Consider the following 26,915-nt stretch of genomic DNA (forward strand, 5'->3'; position numbering starts at 1 on the left):
TGCCCCAGCGCTTTCCACCCCTTAGACTGGGTCCAGTTATTCTCCAGCCTGGAGCTCAGAGCTGCCTCTTCACCCCCACCTCTAGCCCACCAGCTATCAAGAATAACACTGCCATTCCTTCTAGAATAAAGGGAAAGAACCCAGGCGCCCAACCCCATAGTTTCTGCCAATCACCCTTAGGCTATGCTATTTGGAACCCCCTTTTCCCATTATGTATCCCACCGCAGGCAAGAACTAGATCAATAAACTGAAAATGAAAAAACTTTAAGGTGAAAAAAAAAAAGAACAGAAAGAGGGGATGGGAGACGTGGGTAGCACAGCCCAAGATGATACAACTACTCGGGACAGAGATATCTGGTACCTGGGTCTCCAAAAATAAAATCTGGGATGACGTCAGCCATATACAAAGATGTCCCTGTTTCTCCAGCTCACTGTGAGAATCCAGACACATGAGCAGATCTACATCCCGACCACCCTCGCAGGTCCTGGCACAGAGCTAGCCATCACTGGTCCTGAGATCCGCCCATGGGCTGGAACCTGTGGAGACTGGTGAGGCTTGGCATCTCCTTCCCACTCAGCTAAACTGTGGTGAGGCATCAGCACTACCCCTTCCTCAGCAGTGGATTAGCCGGCATTAGCTCAGCCTCAGTCATTTCACATGAATTTGTCCCTTTGATCCTAACCATCACCCTGTGTGCGAAATCAAGCCATTTCACTTTCGCCTCATTTCCAGTTAAGGAAAAAGTTCAGAGAGAATGACTTATCCAAGGTCATGTCACTTGTAAATTGCTGAGCAAGGACTTAAGGTCTCACATAGCAACCACCTCTATTCTATCCCCCACTAGAAAGCATCTTTGTAGGGGATTCGGCTCCAAGCTTTTCACCATTAACTCTTCCAGGTTTCAGATCACATATTGCTCAATAAATATTTATTGAGTTATTCTATGTGCCAGGCATGGCACTACCCAAAGCATACATTTGCAGTAACCTGCCAAGTTATAAATCTTGGAGGAGGACATGGCTACTGAGCTGGAAGAAGTGAGCTGACTTAAGATGTAATTCAAAAGTAGTTGTCTACGGCCATGCCACCCTGAACAAGCCTGGTCCCATCTGAACTCGGAAGCTAAGCAATGTTGGGCCTGGTTAGTACTTGGATGGTAGACCACCTAGGAAGACCAGGTGCTACAGGTGTAAAAAACAAAAAAATAAAAATTAGGGATTGTAAGATGACAAGATCCTTGCAATCTGTGAGGTCAACTAAGGGTTGTCTTGCCTAAAAAATAAATAAAAAAGTAGAAATAACAGGACCTAGAGACTGATTATGGGAGTAAGGAAGTAGGTGTCAGGAATGCCTTTCCAGTTTCTAACCTGAGTGACTAGGTGTGTGGAGGTACCTTTTACTGAAATGAGAAACACAAGAGGGTTAGCAGGTTTTTAGGGAAGATCACATTTTTAAAAATGTTAACTTTAAGAAGCTAATGAAACAACAGGCCTTTAAGGAGTGGTCCACAAAACATGTTATTATGACATTGGCAATTTCTTATGGTTACGGAGTAGCACTTGACATAATGTATTTACGTACATTTTCAACTTGTTTCACAGCAGCCCTGAGACAAGGATGAATTACTATCCTCATTTTACAGATATAAATGGAGGCTCTGAAAGGTGTGGTATTATTCATTCACCATTTACTGAGCAACACTACATTCCAGGCCATGTGCCAGGCAGTGAGTAGGATACAAGGTAGAAGATATAACACCATCTCAACAATGATATAATCAGATAATAGCATAACAATACTCCTCCTGGAAGCACTGTTCCTTATCCTTAGATGCACAAATCTCAGGACAGGGCTTCAAGGGACAGAGATCAAAAATACCCAGTCTCAGCCATTAGACATTCTCGAAGTGGAGTAAAGTTTGCAGAGAAGCAGTGAAGATAAGGGATACACAGGGAGCTGAGCACCTTGTCTCTATAGTGCTTTGGTGAATATAACTTGGTGCTTTATGGAAAAGACCCTAGAATGGCTTATGCAATCATGGACACAATTAATGAGGTCAGAGACCTGTTTAAATGAAGCAAACACCATATGTCCCTATGCTGGTGTGTAGAACAAGAGGTAAAAGGATTGAAACTGAGCATACTCTGTCTCCCAGACTCATACCTCCAGGTATGTAATTTCCAAACTAGTAGAGCTAGTCCTAGCAGGAGCCATAGCAGCAAGTCATGGGGCCTCAGTTTCATTAAAACAGAGCTGAAGCTGATGGCTCAATGCTTTGGGCACGGGGCGCATGAGTAAGGTCACAACTCTCCACTTCAAATCTGTTACCAAGATGGAGGCTTAGATTAACTTATGACAGCTATGCTGGCACGAGGAAAAATGACTCAGACCTTAAGATTCAACTTCTCTTTTTCCAAAGAGTGCTCTCTTTCTGGAAGCTATAACAGAAACCATTTGCTTCCAAAATTTCTCAGGCTCTGATTTGGTCAATTCCAAAGAGTCTCCATCTCTCTCCACAAAAAGGATACAGGAAAGCAATGGTGGAGAAATATCAAGCCCTCTTGGCCCGTTCTCTTTTGCCCAGCACTGTTTAGAGGACTCAGAGTGAAGGGAAATAACCCTCACCTTGGACCCATGGCTGCCAATCACAAGGCTGTAGCAACAGGTACTATTTATATAAACTTTCCTCACCTGCACTGAACCCAAAACATTTGGTAATTTGATAAATTCACTGGAGTTGAGAAGCCAGTGTAGGGACAACTACAACAGCCTCTCACTTTAGACCCAGAGGGCTTCCCTATGATAGGCTGAAAATAAAATGCTCCTTGAAAACAAAAAAAAAGCATTAAAAAAATCAAAATCGAAATTAAATGTGAGGAAAGAAACAACATTCAACCTGTTCCTCAACATTAGATAGACACTCAATCTGGACAGCAAATCCTGCCTTCGAGGCATTGAGATTTATTGAAAAACTACATACATATTAAAACACCTTTATATACATTTTTCCCATTACAAGATTACAAATATACAAATATGAATTCTGTCAAAGTCAGCATCTTGTGTATTAGAAAGAAATGGAGAACACCGACACCCTAATTGCATCAGTTAAATTGGTGTTTCCCACCTGCCAATAAAAACTGGTGTAATTCATCCAACTTCCCAAGTCCAGCTCCCAACAGTGAAACCCCATCATTCACATGGAATGTTTCCCTAAAACAACAGTGATGCTCAGTTCTGAGGGAACAAATATATATCTAAAATCTGAGTGCCTCATGGTAGTTTAGGGAAACTCAGGAGTGATGGCAATTCTCTTAACACTATTTTGGTTAAACTTCATGGTGGTCTTCTCTCAGAATAAGTAATGACGCATTACATTGTCCTCTGACTGGTGATGTACTCCACCCAGGTGAATGCAATAAATAATGGTTATATTTCTTTTTGTCAGGATGAGAACGGAGGTCTTGGAGCGACACTGTTTCAAATCAATAATTCAGTCCCAGGAGCAGGTTCTCTGCCCCATGGGATAGACTCTGGGTATAATCCTTTTATCTTCATCCTCATAGTCCCCAAAATTGGGGCCAAGGTCTTTCTGACTTGGGTACCAGTTTGAGTCCTTATTATAGAGGAAGCAAAGGTTATTTGGAAACTTGGGCTGTCTTGGGAAGATGTATACAAAAAAATGGAAGGGGCAAGACTAATGGAACAGCCCATCTGTTGGTTCCTAGGTCCTCCAAGAAGTCTCTCACTGAGTTCCAGTCACTGTGGTACAGATCGTATGGGTGTGAAGGAGTCATGCTGGTATTCACAGTCACTGCTTTCTCTAATTTTCTATAATGCCATACTTTTCCTCCTTCTCCTCCTCCTCTAACCACCCCTTTCACAAAGAGGTATCAACCCAGAAAGCTGCTAGGATAGAATGTCAAATATTTAATGGAGGAAGTAAGTCTTCACCCAAGTGTCCCATGAGTCAATGTTGTAAACACTGCAGAATTAAGATTAGTGGCCAACCCAGGAAACAATACTAGGAAAAAGACGTCCAGAGCCATGCAGAGAAAAAACCTGGAATCTGTGTTGGCAATCTCAATGCATTGATTATGAAGGAAGGGAAGAATCATCCATGTGAGCATTGATTTCATTTTTCAATGCCAGAAAATTCTCAAAGCAGTTACATTGTAGGTGCTGGTATCCTTGACGGTGTTAGCTTTCCAAGTACCTGAAGATACTTTGCTTCAATTCTGAAGTTCTATCACCTGTTTTGAGGCGCTTAGGTGAAGGAGTTTTCATTAATGATGTAGCCTTTCGCCTCACCTAGAGAGCAAAGACAGAGTCAAGGCAGCTCAAGACTCTCATACAAGTGCTTGCCTTCAATTAGCTCTTCAGCTAATTGATTAACTCAGTTAAATCATGGATGAATAACAACAGAAAAAGTATATATATATATATAAACTCCCCAGGCAAGTTTCAAACCTAATTACCTACTAGGGTTAGCAATCGCCTTGTACCTTACTGGGGAATCCAAAATTAACACTGCAGCAGAAGCCTTTAAGCTGGAAATACATACACACACACACACACACAAACACACACACACATTCTGTGGTGTGTGTGTTTGTGTGTGTATTTATATATACACGTGTGTGTGTATGTGTGTTTTTTTTTTTTTTTTTTAATAAAAAGAAGTAAATTCTGCTTTGGAAAGCTACCAAATCAATTCTCAAATTCCCTACCTGTGGCTTAGGTGATTCCTTTGTTGCCTCAGCCTTGACAGGAGAAAGTGTATGGAAGACAAACTTTCTTAAATTTCGGGGAGCACTGGGGTTGAGGTCAGAGAGGGCAGCCAGTTTCTGAAGCACAGCTTTGGGCTGGTTTAGCAGTGAGCCTGTCTTCAGCTGAGGAAAGAAGAGTCATCTGGTATCAAATTCCAAGTGCCAAAGATAGAATGAAAAGTCGGTCTCTCCCAGCCTCCTCAGGTATTGAGGGGACATATTCCTACCCCTTTCGGTAGAAAAGAAATAGCAGGGTCCTTTGCCATTTACTTCTGTTTCCTACAGCCACCTCCCTCCCCTAGTGACAGAGTATTCCCTTAGTTTGACCTGGGACTTTATAACTTTGCAGATCATGACATGAGGCTAACAAGGTCCTCAACCAACCTGGTGGGCACTTTCTGGTCTGATGGCTTCAAAAGGATTTCTGAGTAAAGACTTTGTTTCTTCAATAACCACAGTGCGATTGGCTGAAAAGAATAGAGAAGTTTGTTCTGGGCAAAAGTGGGGAGGATTACTTTGAAATCTAAACAAGCTAAGAAGCCTTTAACTATAACAATAAACTAAAGCCATAGGGAATCTGATTATTCTACAATGTTGACTTGAAACTATAGCAAGTAGTAACATAAAGACAGAGAACTGAGCTGAACTAATGACTAAACATTAACAGTAATAAGAAAAAATGAGTCGCTAAGAGTGCAGAGTAGTGTTTAAGAACCTCAGTTCTGGAGTTAGATATATCTGGGTTCGAATTCTAGCTCTAACACTTAGATATATAATCTCAGGCAACTATATAAAAAATGCAAAAGCAATGCAAAAGCAGCTATCTGTATGTACTCACAAGTACAATATCTATTACCCAATAGCCTAAGATCCAAGAACACAACCAACTCTCCCCACCTCTGAAGTGCCTCCTTAAGACAATATTAGATACAGACCCATGACTAAGCTGCAATAGCCCCTGAAGGTTGAGTCACCTCCAAAGTTCCAGCACTAATAATCCAGGGCACTAGACCCTGAGGAGGACCAAGAGCTCACCATTTTTTTGCAGTGCTTTGGCTGTAACTTTCTTGGCCAGGATCATAAACTGACTATCTTCCCCAATTTCTTCTTCTTCTTCAGCTGCAATTTTCCCCTGCTGTGCCTGAAAATGAAAGTCAGACAGTATTAACAAAAGTTTACAGCTCCCCCAAATAGTATAGCCTGGATTATGAAGCTAAAATACCTGGGATATCATTAGTTTTCCTTTTTCCAACCTTTTGTTGTTTTAGACCAAAAAGAAAAAAATTAATTTTTGACAAAGAAACATGAAGAAAATCGCCCACAGTAAACCTCAAAGCACAGAAGAAAATTCGAGGATTAAAAGGAATAGCAATATGTTGTCCAAGAGTTTGAAACTGCCATGACAAGCTATGTGGCTAGCTCCTCTCCTCATGCACTAGGGTCAGAAGAGGCAAATTCCTTGCAAACTCCCTACCTGGTCTCGAAGCCACTGCTCTCGTTCAATTCGCTCCTTCCTCCATCTGGCTTCTGTCTCATCAAGCTGTTCTTCGATCTGTTCATCATCTGAGTCTCTGTGGAACAAGTCCATCTGGGAAGCATCATCTAAAGCAAAGAGTTACGGTTCTCAGCATCTTGCAATTCCCATAGGAGAGGATGCCTGGACATATACAAATGAACTCCTACCATTTACCATACACTGACACAAAATTTTCCCACCCAGTAATCGAAAATAATGGTTACGGCCAGGTCCTCCACAACAGCCTGCAATAGTTTTGATTTCCATTTGTCATCTTAAATTGGACAAATATGCACATTGTACCATTTGCTTCTAAAGGCGACAACCAAGATACCTATGTTTTTCCATCGGAATTTCCTCATTCGTCCAGGACCATCACTGTGCAGGTCCCCATCGGCAAGGTACCTCTCTTGGTATAAACGGAGCTGTCGCTTATCGTCATCCAACATCGTTTTCCTACAACAGGAGAAGCGATAGTGTTCAAATCCAGGACCTGTTTATGGGGCCTGCTTTAAGGCACACCCCAATGCACTGAAAGGCTTATTGGGATACTGACATGTGTATTTTCTTGATTTGACTCTGTAGTTCCTCATCGGAAGGAAGTACTTCATCGATTACATCCTCTTCATATTCATCAATCTCTTCCCCGTCATACTCGTCTTCACTTCCCACGTCACTCCCTGACACCTCTGCCTCATCTTCCAGGTATTTTTTCAATCTCCTGAAAAATAATTTTGAAGAGTAGAAAATGCAATGATAAATACATACACAGAATACTGAAGCAATGAGAAAAGTAGAACACAGAGCCACCTCTAATAATAACAATAAGCAACTTTATAGTAATACATTTTGATAACAAAAAGTCTCATTTCATCATCCTGTGTGCCACTGTGCTTTACAGGGCATAATCTCGGAAGGGGGTACTATTATTCCCTTCAATTTACAGTTGAAGGAACTGAGATTCAGAGAGTAAACAATTTACCCAAGGTCACACAGCTAGGAGGTAATAGAGCCTGGATTCAATTAGGCTGGTGACTTTAAAGCCAGAACTCTCGATCTCCTCTATACAATTGAGACATGTGTGCTGGAAGGTTCGAATTACCTTGATCCCAGTCTGCTTTCTACCCTGTAAACAGACTGGGATCTCTTACAGTCCACCAAATCTTGACCCCCAAGTTAGAGGCATGTCTGAGGCGCAGAGTTACCGGTAATCAAAACCACTGTGAGTTTTTCTGACTTCAGTTCTCATTGAGAACAAAACTGCTATCACTCTGGGTTCAAAGTCCTGTTATCTACGCTTATGAGTAGCAGAAGTCTGAAGCCTTTCTAAAGGCTGGTGTTTATCATGGACTTGTTATTTTTTTAAAGCTGAGTTTCTCTAAATCCTGTTTCTGGGGGAATTCTTTTGGGGCTACTAGTCACTAAGTTTCCCAATCTTTCCATCTACCCTCTTTGAGTTCAACTTTTAGCTGTCATTCTTTATAAAATTTCATCTGAACAAAGGACTATGCACTTAAACAAGGTTTAAGAACCACTGCCTTAGAAAAATTTATAGATGACCTAATGCCGTATGAGATAATTAATTTGACAGGTGACAAATTACAACCAAAAACTGATCTTAATAGAATGGAATAATGGGCTAAAAACAATAATATAAATCTAATAGGGATCAATATGATGTCCTATAAATGAAATCCAAAAGTCATCCACATATAATATGAACTACCTATTAAAATGTTATTTATAAAACTATGTAGTATCATGGGAAATTGCTTATGGAAATGCTAAGTGGGAAAGAAAGCAAAATTGTACACATAAAAAATTTGTACAGATTTCAACTATATAATAATATATTATTTAACTATAAAAAATATAGTTATATATAATAAAAAAGGTTATGAGGCAATAACCACCAACAACACTTCCATAAATATTCTGGATGATGGACATAGATGACTTTTTATTTATATCTTTCTTCTTTTAACTATTCTAAAATAAATGGTTTTACTTACATGATCAGTACGATAACAAAATATTAGAAAAATAAATGAGAATCATTTGCTCAAGACGAGGTTGAGGAAAACTTGGAATGACATTAATTCATAAGCAAAAAGATACAGAGAATTTTAATTGTCTACTAGATCCTCAGGATCTACAATGAATCAGTTCTGATGACCTTCAGTTACATTCTAAGTAGTACGCACCCAGAACAAGGAATGTGGTTGTTCTACTACGTACAGCAGTAGCCAGACCACATCTGAAAATAAAGAGAATATCCAGAACGTGAGGAATATGAAAGCAATGTCACATGAGAAAGAGCTGAAGGAACCAGAGATATTCAGTATAGAAAACACCTAAAGACATGACTGTCTTTGAATATTCAAGAGATATCATGTGAATGGATTTTATTTCATCTGTGCTAACCACAAAAAGCAAAAATAGAACCAGCAAATTTAGGTAAAAAAGGTGGCAAGCTACAACTCAATGTTAGGAGGGCTCTCTAGCAATTGAAGAAATGTACCTAACACCTACATTTTCCTTTTCAGCCTCTCGGATTGCTTCAGGAGCTCCTCTTCATCATCATCTTCGTAGTCTTCCGCTGCCACATCTTCATTATCAGAGTCACTAGATTCATCCTGCAAAATCATACAGGACCACACCCAAAGTTACGTAGAGTAAAACATGTCCTCAACTAAAACAAGATTTATAAACTTCTGCCCAAACATCTTATTCTAGGAAATTGCTTTGGTTAAGATGCTAAATTTAAAATTCTCAAGAATTAAGACTAGAAAAAAAACACCATACAGCAGCAATACATGGAATTCAGTTATGATTACTTTGCTCTCTTTGAATTCACCTGATCACTATCAAACTCATTATCATTTGGGACAAGCCGAAAGTCTCCAAATTCCTCCTCTTCACCTTCTTCTTCCCTAAAATGCAAATTGACAAATCAATAAAATAAGTTGTTGAAAGCCTTAAGAACTAAAGTATTGAAAGTATTTTATTAGTACCAACAATCTCTTCGAGAATCAGGAAACAAAATATCACACCTTAAAATTTTTAATCATGATAAAATACATATAACATAACATTTATCACCTTAATTATTTTTAAGTGTACAGTTCAGTAGCATTAAGTACATTCACATTGTCATGCAACCAACCTCCAGAACTCTTCATCTTGCAGAACTGAAACTCTATACCCTTAAAACATCTCCCCATTCTTTCCTCTCCAGCCCCTGGCAATCACCCTTCTACTTTCAGTCTCTATAACTTAGGCTATTCTAAGTACTTCATGAAAATTGAGTCATACAGTATTTGTATTTCTGTGACTGGCTTATTTTACTTAGCATAATGTCCTGACAATTCATTATGTTGCAGCATATCAGAATTTCTTTCCTTTTTAAGGCTGAATAATATTCCATTGCTTACACACAAACAACACACAAAACATATTTTGTTTATCTCCTTGGGATGCTTCCACCTTTTGAGTATTCTGAATAATGATGCTATGAACATGGGTGTGCAAATATCTCTTTGAGTCCATTTTCACTTCATTTGTGTATATACCCAAAAATAGAATTGCTAAATCATATTGTATTTTTAATTTTTTGAGAAACTGCCATTCGGTTTTCCATAGCAGCTTCTTTTTACATTCCCACCAACAGAGAACAAATTTTTCCGTAAAAAAAGTTTTGTTTGTTTGTTTCGATAGTAGCCATCCTAATGAGTATGAGGTAGTAGCTTATTGCGGTTTTGATTTGCCTTTCTCTAATTTTTGGATGTGGAGTGCTCAGACCTACTTCAATGCTCTCAGCCAGGATATGAAGCCTCTAAGATGGTTGATTATTGCTAAGCACAGAGAACCTGACCCCAGAATTTCATCAGAAGACTAAGCCTTCCCAAGTTTCAACCAATCATTGAGAATCACCTGTCTGTTGGGAAAGAGCCTGAACAAAGAGCAAGTGCTTCTTCCATTGGATCACCAATGCTGCTCTCCTTCTCCTGCTTATTTAACTCTGATGGAGCCAGAGTGGAGACATCTACATAACAAAGAAAAAGATTTGTTACCAAGGAATGACAGCTTTATCCACTTTCCCCAGTCATCTAAAGACATGCCAGCTCAATAGAGTTCTAAAGCTAGCCAAAAAGAGCTAACCAGCTATTCATTCATTTGACAAATCCTTATTTAGTGCTTACTACGTTCCAGGTACCATGGATGCAGTAGCGAACAAGACAAAGATCCCAACTCTCACAGAGCTTACATTACAGCCTCTGCTGTCAGGGGGAGGTAGGGGTGTACCGGTGGCAATAATAAGTTAGCATTTATATTTACTACACACTAGACACTTTTCTAAGCTTTGCACATATATTAACCATAAATGACAAATCATATGGCCAAAGCTAGAGCAATCTTAAGTTGACGCTTTATCGCCCTAAGAAAATAAGGGCTCTAAATGTCAGAGGCTAAGCAGTAAATTCAACCTACATACAGGAATCCATCACATCCTGTTTTCTATAAACTTTTCACTTGAGAGTAAGATGATTCTTTTCAAGGGTACTGACTTAAGATATTTGACTGTGGTGAGCCTGATGCTCTTTGTTGGATATTTACCCTGAGAACTGAATTTTCCTGAGCAAAGATTCAGAAGTTCCTCCATGTTCTCTTTCTTGTCGTTCTTCCTGGGCAAAGCTTTTTCAGCCTGAGATGTGAATTTTCCAGTGCACAAATCCAATAGCTCATCCATGTTAGCGTCCATGGCATTCTCATCCATACTGGCCAATGGCAATCGAGGCTTCAAAGCTTGGTACTGATTCCTATGGTTTCTAACATTTAAGAACCTACAAGCACAATGAAGAGTATAAAAAACTCTAGGGAAAAAACAAAGTAGTGGGTGAAAAACTCATCTCATTTTCAATACCAAAGTTAGAAGCTGAATCCTAAACCAGAACACAAAAGATTCAACCTTTAGCCTTGTGATAATCTAAAGAGAGAGGAGGAAGTTTCATGAAAGCATAAATGCTATTTAAAAGATAAAGGGTAAAGGATAATTCTGGCTTTAGCTAATGCTAGAATAGGGCTTGGTGTTATGTCCATGTAATGTGCCACAGGTCTCAACTCTCAACCCCACCCAGCAATCATAACATAGTAGGATGGATACAAGGAAATTTGATGCCTTTACAAGAGCAATACATTTCAAATAAGGCAGAGACCGAAGGATCAGAATGCCAGCAAGGGCTATTTATGTTTATTTTCTGGAGAGACTTTGTTCAAACTTGTAGAATGTAATACTAATGGTCTGTACACCTCTTTCTCAGAAGAGAAAGCACAGATGGAGTGACAGAAGCTCACTTTATTTTTAAACAAAATTAAGCAGTACCCAGCACCATCCCACCCACAGAAACATAAAACTACCTACCCATCTGCATCCAACAGTTGGCTCTGAGTGTCATCTTCTAAACAGAACTGGAAGTCTCCTGCTCCTAGGAAAAGTGTCTTAGGCTCTGGGGAGGCGTTATACAGATCCTGGGAATCCTCTATGGGAAGTGAAGGCTCAGACAGCTTTCCTGAACTCTGGCACCAAAATAAAACCAAACAAAAACAAAACATTTTACAAATGTCATTCACTGTCATGACAACAACAGAAGTTGCTATTTGCAATATTTAATCTACTCTCACGCAATTGTAGTTGAGAAGGACAATGTATAGCCAAGAGAAGCAAAAAGAAAACTATTTCCAAGAAAGTAAGAATACTGGATGAGCTTGTGTTTAATACACAAAGGAGGTGGATTTTTAAACTGAGCATACATAATGTGGTGGGAGTTGGTTGGCTTGGACACACTTTATTTAGAACTGTGGGAAGCAAAAGGGGGAGGAAATCAGAAAGCCATTACCATCTTACCTTAGAAGCTGAGCTGACCAAACTGGCTCGAAATAGCCCAGGGGAAGGAGATCTAAATCCTGCTGCTGTAGGGAAAAAACTAGTCCCACGGCCTATTTGTCTATTGCAGGGCTGATAGGATGGAATTGTGGAGCCAATGAGCTCGAAGCTGCTATTGTGGCTGCTCTCCTTTGTTAGCAATGAGCATGAATCATCTTCATCTAAAGAAAGAGAAATAACTTTTACAAATGTGCTTCCAGAAGTAAGGTGGATATGTTTAAGAAAAAGAGTTGAGACTGAAATTGTCAGGTAACCTTCATAAGCAAAACTCTCAAGTTATATGTTCCAAAACATATAATTTACAAAGGTAAATTACAGTGCTAAAAGTGTATTATAGGGTCAAGGTTTATCCCTCTGAGCTAAGTACCACCTGAAAGTTCCTGTCTATCACCCTGCCTAATGCCTGTGATCACTCTCGCCATTATCTAGTCCCTTCCTTTATCTACATACAGTAGAAATGTTTTATGGTTCACACGGTTAACACATACTCGCTACAGTCCTATTATATGCCCCTGGTCAACTATAAAGAAACTGCGCGTAAGTTTTCAAAAACTGAACCAAGAAAAATATTCTAATTCATATACTGCTTCCATTACCACATGTAAGACTGGGAAAAGTCCACTAAGGTTCAAAAAATGAAACTTATGGAGTTGTAGTCCTTCAGTATCAAAGTTGGACAATCAAAGAAAAGTCACTTTTTGCCCAGGAGTCACTACTTACCCAGTTTGCTAGTCCTTTTGCCTGAGTTTTCATCTGTTTCTGATTTTTCTTCACCAGGAAAGTAACTACAAAATAAGAACGTAAATTACTTGAGATATATGTCTGCTTCTTACTAGAGTGGCAAAGCGAAGGGGATCTTATTTTTCCTTAGAGAAAACTACTTACCCCATCTTGGAAGAGTTGTCCTTAAAGAGAAGTAAGGTGGAATCTGATGAAAGAGGCTTGAGAACAGACAGAAGGCCGACTGACTTGCCAGTTTCACTACTGTCATCGTTGTTTTCTTTTTCCATTTCTTTTTCATCTTTGGTTTCTATTTCTTCATTACTGAGAAGGAATTCTGCATCCTTTATCAATCAATCATGCCGCCCCAAAACAAAATGATACACGTCAAAAGATTTGAAAGCAAACGCAGTTAGTCTGAAATATAGCTACTTGGTCACACCTTAAATCTGAAAAGGTAAACCTGTAGGAGGCTCAGTCTAACTATTATTAACATAATCTTTCCTGACACTTTTAGAGCTCTTTTATACTTATTTTACCTTACCTTTTACCCTCCCAAAATTGCTACAAGATTATGAAAGAAGTCTAAAATTACCAGTGAGAGGTTATAAGATTAGCCTGAGATTGTAGGGCAACTACTGATCTCAAACCCACCAGACTGTGACATGCTGCCCAGTTCAGCCACTGCTTTCCTCTGTCTTCACCCAGGTTAAATATTACCCAACTCTTTCAAGCGCCCCCAGCACACAAACAAGGAAGCTTTTCTTTTTTCTATTACCAAAAATCCTATCATCATCAATCTTCTCTCAGAAGAAAACAATACTATGGAATGAGGGCAAGAGGCCCTTCTATAAATACCTTCCTCAATGAAAAATGAAATTAACTCAGGAAGGTCTCAGCCTGCCTGAGAATTAATTCCAGACATCAACCTGGCCAAGGTTAAAATCACTTTCTATTCTGAATAAACTAAATAAACAACAGAGATAAAAGTCCCTACTCATAGGAAGGCATCTCAATATCAGCATTACATTACAATACATAAACTAACACAAGCCATAGCATAGCTCTATGAACTGCAGGTGTTACTATTTTATTCAAATTGAAATATGCTTATACTCTTATTCAGATCTGATTTTCTTATTCATCATGACCAAGTAACAAAATTACATAATTGCCAGAAACCTCCTGATTGCCTTCTTCCTCCTCTTCCTCTTTTTTCTCCTCTCCTTCCTCTAACTTTTCCTCTTCCTCTTCTTCTCCGTCTTCCTCAGACTCATCAGTCATTTCTTCCTCTTCCTCCTCCTCCTCTTCAAATCCATCTTCATTATCTAGTTTAAATAATGCCTGGCGCTTTTGGCGTTCCTCAAACCTTCGGAGTTTCATTGCTTCTTGCAGTTTCGCTTTCAGCACCAGAAGCTTTTCACCTGAACAGAAATACGAAGAAATGCTTTAGACACGATGACTGACTACATACTACATGAGTGTGAATTCCAGGCAACTCCAGAAGTATTATCGTCACATTCCAAAAGGAAAATCAGAGACCTTAGCACTCTAGGCTTTTGTTATTTTAACAAATGGGTGTTGTTATGAATTGAAGTGTAAAAGAGAACTTCCAGAATTATGTTCTATACTCTGGGATTGTAAATTTACTATTAAAAGGGCAAAAAGCCACGGTAGGGGCGGGGGGTAGTGGGACTTCAGGAGTCTGGCAAAGAGGCCATTAAAAAAAAAAAGAAACAATTCAAGAGTAAAATGGGCAAAAAATATGAACTGGGAGTTCACAGAAAAAAGAACATATATTGTTAATAAATTAAAATAATGTTTAACCTCACCTCTAATTTAAAAGATACAAATGAAAATGAGATATTGTTTTTGACATATTTAACAAGAGAAAACAAGAACTCTTACGCATTGTGATTCAGAGTATAAATTGATGTAACTATTTTAAAGGACGATGAGATGTATATGAAAATTTGACTCAATGATTCCATTGTAAAGAATTTTATATCCAGCTATACCAATGTATATCTCATAATAGGATGTAACACTGTATCAGAAACCAAAAACTGTAACAAACAAGATTCCTTAACAGGAACATGATTAAATAAATCATATTATATTCACACAATGGAATATTAGGCAGCTGTTAAAAAAAACCTCAAAAGCAACATAATGTGTGTTTGAGCTCTGGAGTTAGGTGGTCTGGTTAGGCTACTGATAACAGAGCTGTGTAAATACTTTGTCTATCATTTCTTCATATATAAAATAAGGATATTGATGTTATTTACTGTAAAGTACCTAAAGCAATGCCTGGCATTGAGAGAGTAAGTATTCCGTGTCTGTCTATCTGTGTCTCTGTCTGTCTGTCTGTCTCTCTCCTTCTCTCACACACACAGAAGACACACAATGGTATATACATATGAATTTTCCTAGAACACAAAATATGTTAACAGTTGTCTTTAGGAAGACTACTTTTTCATTTTAAATCTTTTCCTCAGTGTTTTACATTTTTTCCATGTGACATATCACTTGTATTTTCAAAGTGGGAGTGAGAACAACAGATCTGCCTCTAGTACATTGTTAAAATAAAAAAGCGGATTACACAGCAGAAGGAATGGCATGATTACAGTTTTTTAAAAAACATACATATATGCAAATAGAGTTTAAAAGGATAGATATAACACAATATGGATATAGAAACTGTCTCTGAGAGAGGACTGTAGAAGATTTTGTTTATTCTTTCTACGTATTTTCTACAATGGATATTCAGTTTCTTAAAATAAGACAGAGGTTATTTTAAGAAATAAAGTCATCTTACCAACCCCATACATCTAGGCAATGCTACATGTGAATCATGCTAGAAGTAGTGTTAGTCAATCTCCAAAGTATCGAAGAAAAAAAGATTCTACAAGTTTTCACTTCAGTGGCCATAAAAGACCTGAAAGAGTACAAAGTATAAAGCTGAAAAAGAAAAAAAAAGAAGTAAACTTAAATACCTGGTTTTGTGTGGCTTACTTCATCCAGCTTCTCAGCTGCCAAAGTCACAGGTACCACATCTGCCTTTAGCTCTTCCTTTCCATCAGTGCCCACATCTTTCACTACGATGTTCACATTTACCTTCTGACCAGCCCTGGGTTTGACTGCTGGATTAGCATGCTTCCAGAAACGCTGCTTCAATGCTTCCAGTTCTAAACCAAAAGGTCAACCAGTATGTCAGTTTGCCACACTCAAACTCTTTCCTTTAAGATTCCAATTAAGAATTATAAGCTAAGTTTTTTAAGCTTGACAAAGTTGTAGGGAAGAAAAACACACAAGAAACACCATACACTCCTTTGCTACTAACACCTGTGTCGAATTCAAAAAACTTAAGCCAAACCAATGGATTGCTGCAACTGTTCTTCACTTTAGGGTAGAAATTTACAACTGGCGTTTCTAAATATGTACATTTTTTTTTTTAAAGTATCAAACTGGCAGAAAAAATTACCGTAATTCTCAGTTATTTAGGGGGCTTAATTTTTCATTGATTTCAGTCTCCTTTTAAAAAATTCCCTATTTTGAACATTTCACCATTTATTAAGCACTCTTATGGGCAATTAAAAAAAAAAAAGAAAGAAAATCACGATCGATCCAGTCAGTGATGTAACTCAGTAGTAGGAATAGAAGTTTTTTATGAAGCTGCATAATCAGTACAATCAGAGAGGAAATCCCACTCACATTTGGCCCCTGAACCACAAACCTAACTGGTATACAAGATAACTAATATAGAATCTATATAGTAGGTACTCAAAATCAGGTTTCTTCCCTTTCTTGTCTGTCAGTCCAGGACTGTTTAGGTAACTTGTAGTCCCGTACAACAAAATTTAGCAATATCTAATATAGTAAGTACTCAAAAACATGTTTCTTCCCCATCTCTTACACTGGAACTGTTTAGAGAACGTTTATTCCCACATAACAAAACTTTCCTCCCACGTTCTGGGTAACAGCTCATTCCCAGGCTTCTTTGCTAATGGAGCTATACTAGTTTTTATTTTATTTTATTATTATTATTATTATTATTTATGCCTGGAGCACCTGGTCTTCCTAGGTGGTCTCCCATCCAAGAATTAACCAGGCCCGAGCCCGCTTAGCTTCCAAGATCATACACTGGGCTTGTTCAGGGTGGCATGGCCATAGACCATAGACTGTGGCTCTACTGGGGCGTGAACTCAGGACCTTTTGTGTGTAAAGCTGACATGCTAACCATTACACTATGGAACTACATCCGGAACCATGCTAGTTCTGTCACACAACCCTTCCACTTCACCTTCTGCTCTGGTCAAACTGACTTACACATCCTTCCAATATGTACCATGTGGAGCTTTCTGTTGCTTCCAAGGATGTATTTATCTCTACTTCCACGAAGTCTATCCATTCAATCAACAAAGACTCACTGAGCATATTTTACACACCAAATACTGTGGTAGACATAGCACATGTCAACCATAAGCTGTTTCACGAAGGAGAGTCTTGCTGTATTAATTTCACTAATACTAGCAGAAGCAGCAGCTCTTGAGTGTTGCTTTATGCTGTCTAATTGTATGCATAATTTCAACAAATCCTCACAATAGCCTTATGAACCAGATAGTGCCATTATTTCATTTTTTAAAAAAGATAGCTTAGAGAGGCCAAATAGCATACTAAAGGTTAAATAGTAAATAGCAGTCTAGATTCAAACTCTGGCTTTGCTATAAAGCATAAGCTCTTAATTATCATACCACACTGCCTCAACGCAGAGGGAACACCCAATACTACCTGTAAGTCAGAAAGTTTATCTAATGTGGTAATACTTGAGTTCTATCTTGAAGGATCATTCATTCATTCATGAAACCTACAATGAATGAGTCATCCACTGTGGAAGCACCAGAGACAGAGTAGGGAACAAGCCAGAAAATCCTACTTAAAATATAAAGAAGGCAGTCAACAATTAAGTATATCCATCTACTCGTCAAGCTTTCCTTTAACTACCTATTGGAAGAAATTTATCCCTCCTCTGAGCTCCGATAGCAGTTTATTCTAAATGTTTCTTTCAGCAAAGAATACTTTTCCATTTTCTTCACATTATTTAATGTTTTCCAACTATCAGGGGCACAGGGGCACACGTTCATTATAAAACATGTCACCACTTTCTTGCATAGTTATCTTCCCTACTAATGTGTGAGTGGCTTAAGTGGAGGATAAATGTCAGATTTTTGGGGGGAGAATGTCCTACAGCATCTTGCATGTAGTAGACAGTTTAATATTTGAATGAGTAAAAAAAAACTCAGTTTGCAGACAATTTCCTGAACCAAAATGTTTCTTTGACCATGAGATGAATAGTAATGCTTTTATGAACGTCATACCGTAATAGCAATGTATTTCTTTTGAATATTAACCTATTAACAGGCTTCCATTTAAAACACAGTTTAAAACATGATACTCTGCCAAATTTATCTAAATGGGAGTCTACCCATATCTGGTACAGGCATAGTTCAGAGTTATTGCAGGTTTAGTGCCAGTCCACCGCAATAAAGCAGATATCACAATAAAACAAGTCATAATCGTTTTGCTGGTGGAGGGGCTTCCCTTCAATTTGTAAAAAATGCAACACCTGCAAAGCTCAATAAAGAGAGGTGTGCTTGTTTATCTGTAGAATAAGATCATGTATGGTTACTGGTTTCTCCTATGTTCCCTTGTCTTCCAAAAGGCATATAATCGAAAGCTACCAGAATCACTCTGGAGAGGCTCCCCACAATTACCTCTGTTGGCTTCAGGTTCTTCAAGTGTCACAAAGGAATCTTCATCAGCACCCAGACGAGGTTTAATGAAAACATCTACTCCCAGTTGTTTAAGTCTATCCAGAGTAAACTTCCTTGCTTTTTCAGAGGGCACAACTGCTGCTGATTTAGTTTGCTGCCTGGGCTCTTCCACCTTTTCATCTGCTTCTTCTGTTTTTTTCAGGCCTTCTTCTCCTTCTGGGGCATCAAGTTCAGGTACTACAAGCCCTCCAGTCTGATACCCCTCATTGTCCTCGGTCCTGAGGAAGCTGGATTCCTGTTGTGCCACAGAGCTGTCCCCAGGTGAAGGTCTAGCACCACTCTGCTTCTGTTTCTCCTGGATTTCTAATACTTCACTTCCCACCAAATCCTGACTGCAAGACTCATCCGATCCAGCAGTGGTCTGGAGCTCCTTTGAAACTGCAGGGAGTGCATTAATTCCCATTTCGTATCCTGTACCTGTTGTCTGCTCAGAATCTTTGCTATGGTGGTCACTCATTATCTCAGTTGTGTTTGCAGTGTCTGTGATTTCTTTGTAATGGCTTAACTGATACTTAGATGACCTAGAGAAGGGGAAATATGTTTGAGTAGAGAATTATCCTAAATTTGAAACCACCTCATTCTTTAGTATAAAATGAATCAGTTAAATCGGTTTTTAAGATGTAAGGAATCTGAACTTTTGGAGTGCTACAAAACTGAATGTCTATGAAAATTACAATCACAGGAAAGAGGGTTCTTACTTCAGTAATGCCATGGCATTTCCCTGGCAAGTGGGTCGGGGTTTACGTTTGAAGAAATCATGAATGGTTTTGTTCTCAGGCATATGATATGGAAGATTAAGTGCAGACTCTATAAAATGAAACAAAACAAGCAAATTTATATATTGTATATTCTGAAATGTCACTTTATATTTAGTCAACTAAACAGTACAACTAAAGACATCACCAGAAATAGAAAACAATCCTGGCTTTAATAAAGACTAGACCTGAGTAGAAAAGAACTCCCTGAAGACCAATGGCTTTCTAATCTGGTTGTGAAGTCAAACTGATCCAGGGAGTTTTTTTTTAAAAAATACAGATTCTTGGATCCCTTTCAAGCCGATGAAATAAAAATTTCTGTGAGCCTAAAAATTTGCATATTTGAAAAGTTTCCAAAAGGGTCCTGATATAGCATAGAAAACCATTAAAAAAACACTCCCAACTTTGCTGTTTTATAAATCTGGAAATTTAACTGTTTTATATTAACTAGAAGTACAACCATTTAAAATACTATTCTACTCAAAAGCTAAAAATTAATGTAAATGGAGCAACTATCAAAAATAACTAATAAAACACCATGGCAAGACAAACAAACAAAACCACTCTCTCTTATCACCACTACAGTTCTAGACATTTTGTTTGTAGTAATGTCCCACAGCTTTAGAACAATGTCCATTCACCAAGAGCCATTCTAAATTTGATATTGTAATCCAATTCACGTTAGGAGTGTTAAAAAAACAAAAATCCCCAACATCTAAATTGAGCTTACAAAGAAATATTGTGATTTGCCTCAAAGTTTACTGTATTGATTTGTATTACCTCGAATAAGGCGCTGAGTTTCACTATGCAGTTTTTTTAATGCTTCCTTACTTAATTTGGCTGCCTTTCTTTCCTTGAAGAAAACAAAAAGTGAGACCACATTAAAACTATTATCCAGAAAATATTTATTTCGCAAGGATTTGCTCTCTCCAAGAAAGAGGACAGAGAGGTAACAGTAACCACTAATAATAACAATACAATATCAACTCAAGGAGCTCTATTTATTTGCAGGTCAGATAGAATTAATTCAACCTAATCCATATTTGTATCCCTACTATGTACAAAGCAATATCTTGGATACCAGGAAAATATAATAAACGAGGTAAAATATTTATCCCTGAGAAATTCCGTCTCCTGGGGAAAGAGATCAACATGACAACTATTCAGTATACAGCTTTACCTCACCTTCCTCATGGTGCCTTTTGATAATTCACTTGCTTCTTCAAAAGAAGAGACCCCACTATCCAAAGACAGCTCCTTTTTCTGAAGAGAAGATTACAAGTTGAATAAAACAAAAAGTGAAGCTGAAATAAAATGTTGCTTACTCAAGATGGCTTTTATACTCCAACATTACATTATGGTACATTAATAATAAATCAATAATTATCAAATAGAAAACTTTAACCATACAGCATTCTACAATGCCTAAAAAACAAATCAGATGTCTCAAATGGAGTTTAAGCCCTCATTTCCTATATTTCTGTAGTATGTCTTTCCCTAAGGAGGGAGCATGATTCCCAGGTTGCTAAAGATGACCTTAGGAAGAACAATTATGCTTCCAAACACTCGGGACAACAATGCTTTGACTGATGTGTCTCTTCGATATCCTTTCTGAAACCCTCTAGTTTCATTTCTTAGAGGCCACAAGGTGAAAATTTCCATCTCTGCCTCACTACTTACCTGCTTCTTACACAACATAAAGTATCTTACTTTTTGCCCAACTGCCTAGTTTTCAAACAAGTTGGCATGCCTGTCACTTGTACTGCATAATTCCAAAATTAACAGCTGGAAACACTTACATCAATTGATATGTGTTCTTCTAATGTTGAAAAAAAAAATTAAGTTTCCAACAGTAAATCATAAAATAAAGCAAAGGTTAGAAGCAATGGGTTAGCTCTTATTGCAATCGACATTTACTTGCCTTGTGCTTTTTTACTTTGCTTTTCACAGCTGCCCTTATGGATTCCAGTGACTCTTCATCTTCCAATGGAGAGTTACTTTCCTCCTCCAATCCGGTTTCAAAAAGATCTTTATCCACAAGAAGACAGCCACTATCATTAAATGGCTGTTTCACATTATCTTCCTGAATAATGCATAAAGAAAAAGCAAAATTCAATCACTTCAAAATCCAGTATTTCACAACATCATATGGCAATTTGGATCAGGCCAAAAAAAGCCCGTGTTTCATCTGTAGACAAATATGTGGCATTCTAGAACATTCTCACTGGTTCCTTAACCCACAGTCATCCCTTGAAGTTCAAGCTGTGATTGTATGCAACTGTCCAAAACTAACTTAATTAACAGTAAATATTTTTGAAAGGTCAATTACTTATTCAGCAACTAGTTTATAAAACTTGAGGATTGTTTTCCAGTTAGCAAATAAGACTTTTGACTGATGAACACATGAAAAATCCTCCTTTTAAGTTAATTTTCATCAGGTTGGAAGTAGCAAAGAATTACTCCATGTGCTCACAAAGAAAATCAGAAACCCATTTACTTGAAAGTGTCCTCTGAACTAGGGAATGAGAGCAAGTTTTAAATCACATACCACATTTCTTACAATGCAAAACTCAAGTCAAAGCAATATTCGGAGTGCAGAAACAACCTCAAGAACTAAAAGCATTCTTTTCTAAAATGTGAATCTGCCTTAGAAATAGCCAATGATTCTTTAAAATGTACCTTGTTTTTTGTTTCCTTCTTTTTCAGCCGCCTAATTTTCTCCATCTTTCTCTCCTCTTTCTCAAGTCTTCTCTTTGATTTTACTTTTGCTTTTCCTCCAGTTCCTTCTTTATCACGTATGTTTGTTTTGGAAATTTTTCTGTTAACAGTAAAGTCCACTGAGTTTTCAGACTGGAGACCCACCTCTAAGCAAGGTGTCACTTGGGTTTCAAGATTTTCCCGATACAAAGACGCCTCGATGTCACTTTCATCACTGTCTGCCAGAGTTTTGTAAATCCTTCTGACTTTCCCATTTCTTCCAGCATATAAGTTCTCTTTATTTTCCTCCTCGACACTGTCATAGGTAGTTTCCTCTGGAGAGGCATTTGTGTCCTCTCTTTCAGAATCGCTGTCATGTAGCACCTTCCTGCTTTTCAATTTCTTACTCACGAATATCTCTTCATCTGAATCTGGAGGAAACACAACTTTTATTTAGAAGTCTACTGTCATTTGGCCTTCCTCCTACTACTCCTCAAAAACATATACAATTATCCAAGTGATATATTACCTTGTGATATTATGTAACTTCCACTAAGTGATTGTAGCAAAGCAAATCTAAAAATATATTTTGAAAAATATTGTCCCTGGAAAAATGTCTCTTACTGAGGAATGTAATTATACATATTTACAATCTAATCCTTCTGGCAGGTGTTAAAAATCCTTTTATTATAGCAGGAATGAATGCATTCAACCAGGCAATGTGGTAGCTTCTGGATGTTTCATACATAATAATATAATAAAAATGGTTATTTTCAAAAGGGCACAAACACTATTATTTTACTTTTATAATAAAATAAACAATAAGGTTGGGGGAAGGGACAAATAATAAACGATAAGGTTGGGCATTAATAATTTAGCAAATCAAGAGAATAATGAAATTAATCTAATCCACTTACAACCCAGGCTCCCACATTCTTGTCCTAAAAATAAAAGTACTATTACAAACCTCTTTCACTCAAAGTCCCAATTGTTTCACAGCTGCCCTGTCCACTGTCTGAAGGACTGTCTGCTTCTTCTTGTGAAATGAGTTTTGGATCACTGACTTCTAGGTGAACCTAGAAAGTACAAATATACTTTGTATTGACCAGCAGATGACAGAAAGCTCTAAGTACCTAATAACACACAAATCATTATGGAATCATCAGGATGAAATAAGGTTAAAAGTATATATATGTCTACATATATATGTATACATATGTATAATGGTTCAATGAAGGATGACACAAAAATTCATTGTTCACCTGCAAAGAATTCTATAGAACCAACTCTTCATTTTGAGTATAGTAGTCCCCACCCTAATCCACAGTTTCGCTTTCAATTACCTGCAGTTGACTGTGGTCTGAAAATATTAAATGGAAAATTCCAGAAATAATTCAACAAATAATTCATAAGTTTTATTTATTTTTTAATTCATAAGTTTTAAATTGCACATGATTCTGAGTAGCATGATGAAATCTCACACCATGCCACTCCGTCCCACCTAGGACATAAATCATCCATCCCTTTGTTCAGCATATCCATACTGTACACACTGCCCAGCTGTTAGTCACTTAGTAGCTGCCTAAGTTATCAGATGGATTGTCCTGATAGTGCAGTGCCTGTGTTCAAGGAACCTTTATTTTACTTAATAATAGATCCAAAGTAAAAGAGTAGTGATGTTGGCTATTCAAACACACTAAAGAGAAGCCGTAAAGTGATTCCTTTAAGTGAAAAGGTGAAAGTTCTCAGTAAGGAAAGAAAAAAACATCATATGCTGAGGTTACTAAGATCTACAGTAAGAATTAAAATGTGACATTGTAGAAGAGAAAGAAATTCGTGCTAGTTTTGCTGTCCCACCTCGAACTGCTAAAGTTATGGCCACAGTGTGTGATAAGTGCTTAGTTAAGATGGGATAGGCATTGAATTTGTAGGTGAAAAACAGAACAGAAAACATGTTCTAATTGACTGTAATGTGTTGCACCAGAAAGCATTGAGCCTACATGGAGACTTCAGCAAGGGATCTCCTGAAACAAGCGACACAAAGCCATTTACTTTAAGTAAAGGATGGTTACATTGAGGTATTTTGAGCAAGAAACCACACTCGCGCATTGTTATAATTGCTCTATTTTATAATTGGTGTTGTTAATTTCTTGTGCCTAATTGACAACTTAAACTATATCATAGGTATGTATGCATAGGAAAAGTTTTTATAGGGTTCATTACTATCTGCAGTTTCAGGCATCCACTGGGGGTCTTGGAAAGTGTACTCGGTGGATAAGATGGGGGGGAGGGGCGACTGTAATGGTAAAAAATGAAAAGAATCAAGCATTTATTATGCCTTTTCTATGTGAACTGTTTCTCAGTGTATCCAAATGACATGTGAAATAACATCAGAGATGCAATCCAGGTGTGGGAGACTCTGTATGACAAACTATGTGGTTTCTTTAACAATAAATTGCAAGGAAAGAAAGAGAGGGAGGGGGATCTGTACACATATACCAACAACCATAATATGTGAACTTTCTGTGGATCTCGATTCAAACAAACTAAAAGTATATGTGTGTGAAAGAAATCTACACTGACTGGATATTTAATATTAAGCAATAATTCTAAATTTTAGGTGTTGTAATAATATTGTGGTAATATCTTTTTTGGAAAGCCCTTATTTTTCAAAGATGCAAAATGAAATGTTTATAGATGAAATAATGTGCTTTCAAGTAGTAATCTAGTGAGGGGGAAATGGGTGGTGGTATAAATGAAACAAGATTGGCATGATTTGATAAACGTTGAAGTTAGGTGATGGTTCATTAGACTAGCTTTTCTACATTTGTATGTTCGAAAATTTCCGAACAAAATCATTTTAAAAGTCAAAGGTAAAATATTAAAGGAGAGCTAAATTAGCTCACTTGACAAGTTAGTGACCAAGCTGTCATAGATGCCAGGTCTCTGACCTCCTTGGTGTTCTCAGGTTTCTGAATCAACTTAATAAGGGGAAAAATATTAACATCTGTCATGTAATAGGCTACAAGACCTCACCCTACAGGCTTCTCTAATAACTATTAAATTGATTTGAATGCTTGGTACAATTATTAAAATAACCAAAGATAACATGCACTGAAGAACCACTGAGGATCATCATGTATATGCTGACGGTCTTCCCAACAATCCAAAGCAGTAAGACTATTGGTTCCATTTGTGGATCCAGATACTAGGTAACCACACAGTTCAATATATAGCGTTGCTGTTAATCACTTTATTCTAGGCAATTTGCAGCAGTACTAGTAACAGTTAAAAGACAGGGCCAAGAACAGGGTGAGAAGAGAGGATCTCAAAAAACTCAATAATCAACATACTATCTTAATATGAATATATTTTTAAAAATCATGAAGTCGGCTGCCTGCTTTTTTTTTCTCCCCCAATTCTGAACTCAGATCAAGTGTAGAAACCTCCATATTTATAAAGGTCAGTAGTAACACCTTTTCATCATTGCTCAGAATTAATTAGCCTTTCATACACACTTATCTCCCCCACCCCGAGTCTCATTCATTCATCAAGTCCTCACTTATCCACTGTCACCTTTATACACACACACACACACACCCTCTTATTGTTTATACTTTTGCTTCTTAGAACTATAGCGATCATACGTCAGGTAGACAGGAATGTCTTCTGATGCTCAGATTTGGCTATTTTCATCACTGATCCACTTAAAAGCAGATCTCAGAGAAAGCCGCCTGTTTTATAAATGAAGTTTTATTGGAACCAGGGCCAGGATTAGGGTGAGGTGAGAGACTGAGTCATGCAAGCACAGGGTCAGGTCTTGTCTTTATTTAAAAGTTTGATATTTTATTCATTATCAAGTGATGGGATTTTTTGCATTTATTAACTTTTTAATGCTGCATTAAAATACTATCTCGATTACTGAGTTTTTTGGCGTTTCATTGAAGTCTGCTCCCAAGGCAAGTGTTTCACCCTAGTCCCGCCCAGGAAAGAACACAGGACTGGAAACAGAAGTCGTTTCTATGACCCGTTCCGCCAGCGCCCAGCCAGCTACCACCCGGAAGGCCCCGAGACTGGTACTTCTCTCCCGCCCCGCGCGATGACCTCTTACGAACTCCCTTAGACCCACGCCGTCCATTTACAGAGAATCCTGCCCCGTAGCCCAGAGGCCGGGTTCGGCTTGGGCCTTCCTCTCTTTTGGGCTGCTTTAAAAAGAACTCCTACTGCAGGAAACGCGCCAAAGGGGAGGGCGGGGCAGGCTGAGGAAGAGCTGCGAGGCCGGCCGCGCGCGCTGCTAAAACCCGGAGCAACTCAGCGGAGGGGACCAAGGCGCGGGAATCCCAGCGTTGGAACTGGACCACACGATCGCGAGGCCGGGGGGTCTCTGCTGCCGGGTCCCCGAGGCTGAGACACCGCGGTGCACTTCGGGAGCTGTAGTCTTCCCGGCCTCCGCGACCCGCTCTGTCCCGCACTACCCCTGCTCCACTCCACCCCTCGGCGCCTCATCTCCACGGCCGCGGATGGAAGCGTGTACATGAACTCACCTCAGAAGCCACTTCGGCCGTCATGACTCCGGCCTCTCCAGCACTCCCCTTGGGACCAAGTAGGTCTTGAGTTCCCTTAGCCGCTGAGCAGCTGCTCCCGCCGTCTCCAGCCCTGCAGCGACTTTTAAGCTTTCG

At 38.5% G+C, this 26,915-nt stretch overlaps 1 protein-coding gene, 2 non-coding genes and 1 pseudogene across 5 annotated transcripts; 1 reads left to right on the top strand and 3 right to left on the bottom strand.

Annotated features, from left to right (window-relative positions):
- Nucleotides 1-1,072: 1,072 nt before the first annotated feature.
- On the top strand, nt 1,073-1,191 carry LOC118606927 (annotated as a pseudogene).
- Nucleotides 1,192-1,671: 480 nt separating this feature from the next.
- CLSPN (claspin) lies at nt 1,672-26,915 on the bottom strand. Of its 3 annotated transcripts, none has more exons than XM_016147256.2 (25): nt 26,781-26,915; nt 23,204-23,312; nt 22,219-22,667; nt 21,461-21,622; nt 20,725-20,802; nt 20,320-20,392; nt 19,483-19,591; nt 18,725-19,305; nt 15,947-16,138; nt 14,118-14,374; nt 13,116-13,294; nt 12,951-13,015; nt 12,192-12,391; nt 11,709-11,863; nt 10,904-11,130; nt 10,220-10,331; nt 9,144-9,219; nt 8,819-8,922; nt 6,843-7,007; nt 6,621-6,742; nt 6,245-6,372; nt 5,806-5,911; nt 5,155-5,213; nt 4,732-4,893; nt 1,672-4,312 (listed from the first exon to the last, which is right to left on the bottom strand). In XM_016147256.2, the coding sequence occupies exons 1-25, from the start codon at nt 26,802-26,804 to the stop codon at nt 4,202-4,204; spliced, it is 4,005 nt and encodes a 1,334-aa protein (XP_016002742.2). In that variant the 5' UTR covers nt 26,805-26,915; the 3' UTR covers nt 1,672-4,201. The 3 variants fall into 3 exon arrangements, with proteins under 3 accessions (XP_016002742.2, XP_016002740.2, XP_016002741.2); XM_016147254.2 differs by having other exon boundaries at nt 5,155-5,237; XM_016147255.2 differs by having other exon boundaries at nt 5,155-5,237; nt 14,133-14,374; nt 26,781-26,914.
- On the bottom strand, nt 25,659-25,728 carry LOC118606501. Its single transcript, XR_004952465.1, has one exon. It is a non-coding gene; the product is annotated as a small nucleolar RNA U2-30 (small nucleolar RNA).
- Nucleotides 25,861-25,940, bottom strand: LOC118606502. The gene has a single exon (XR_004952466.1). It is a non-coding gene; the product is annotated as a small nucleolar RNA U2-19 (small nucleolar RNA).

This window comes from Rousettus aegyptiacus, unplaced genomic scaffold (genome assembly GCF_014176215.1).
Source record: "Rousettus aegyptiacus isolate mRouAeg1 unplaced genomic scaffold, mRouAeg1.p scaffold_m13_p_1, whole genome shotgun sequence".
NCBI classification, from domain to species: domain Eukaryota; kingdom Metazoa; phylum Chordata; class Mammalia; order Chiroptera; family Pteropodidae; genus Rousettus; species Rousettus aegyptiacus.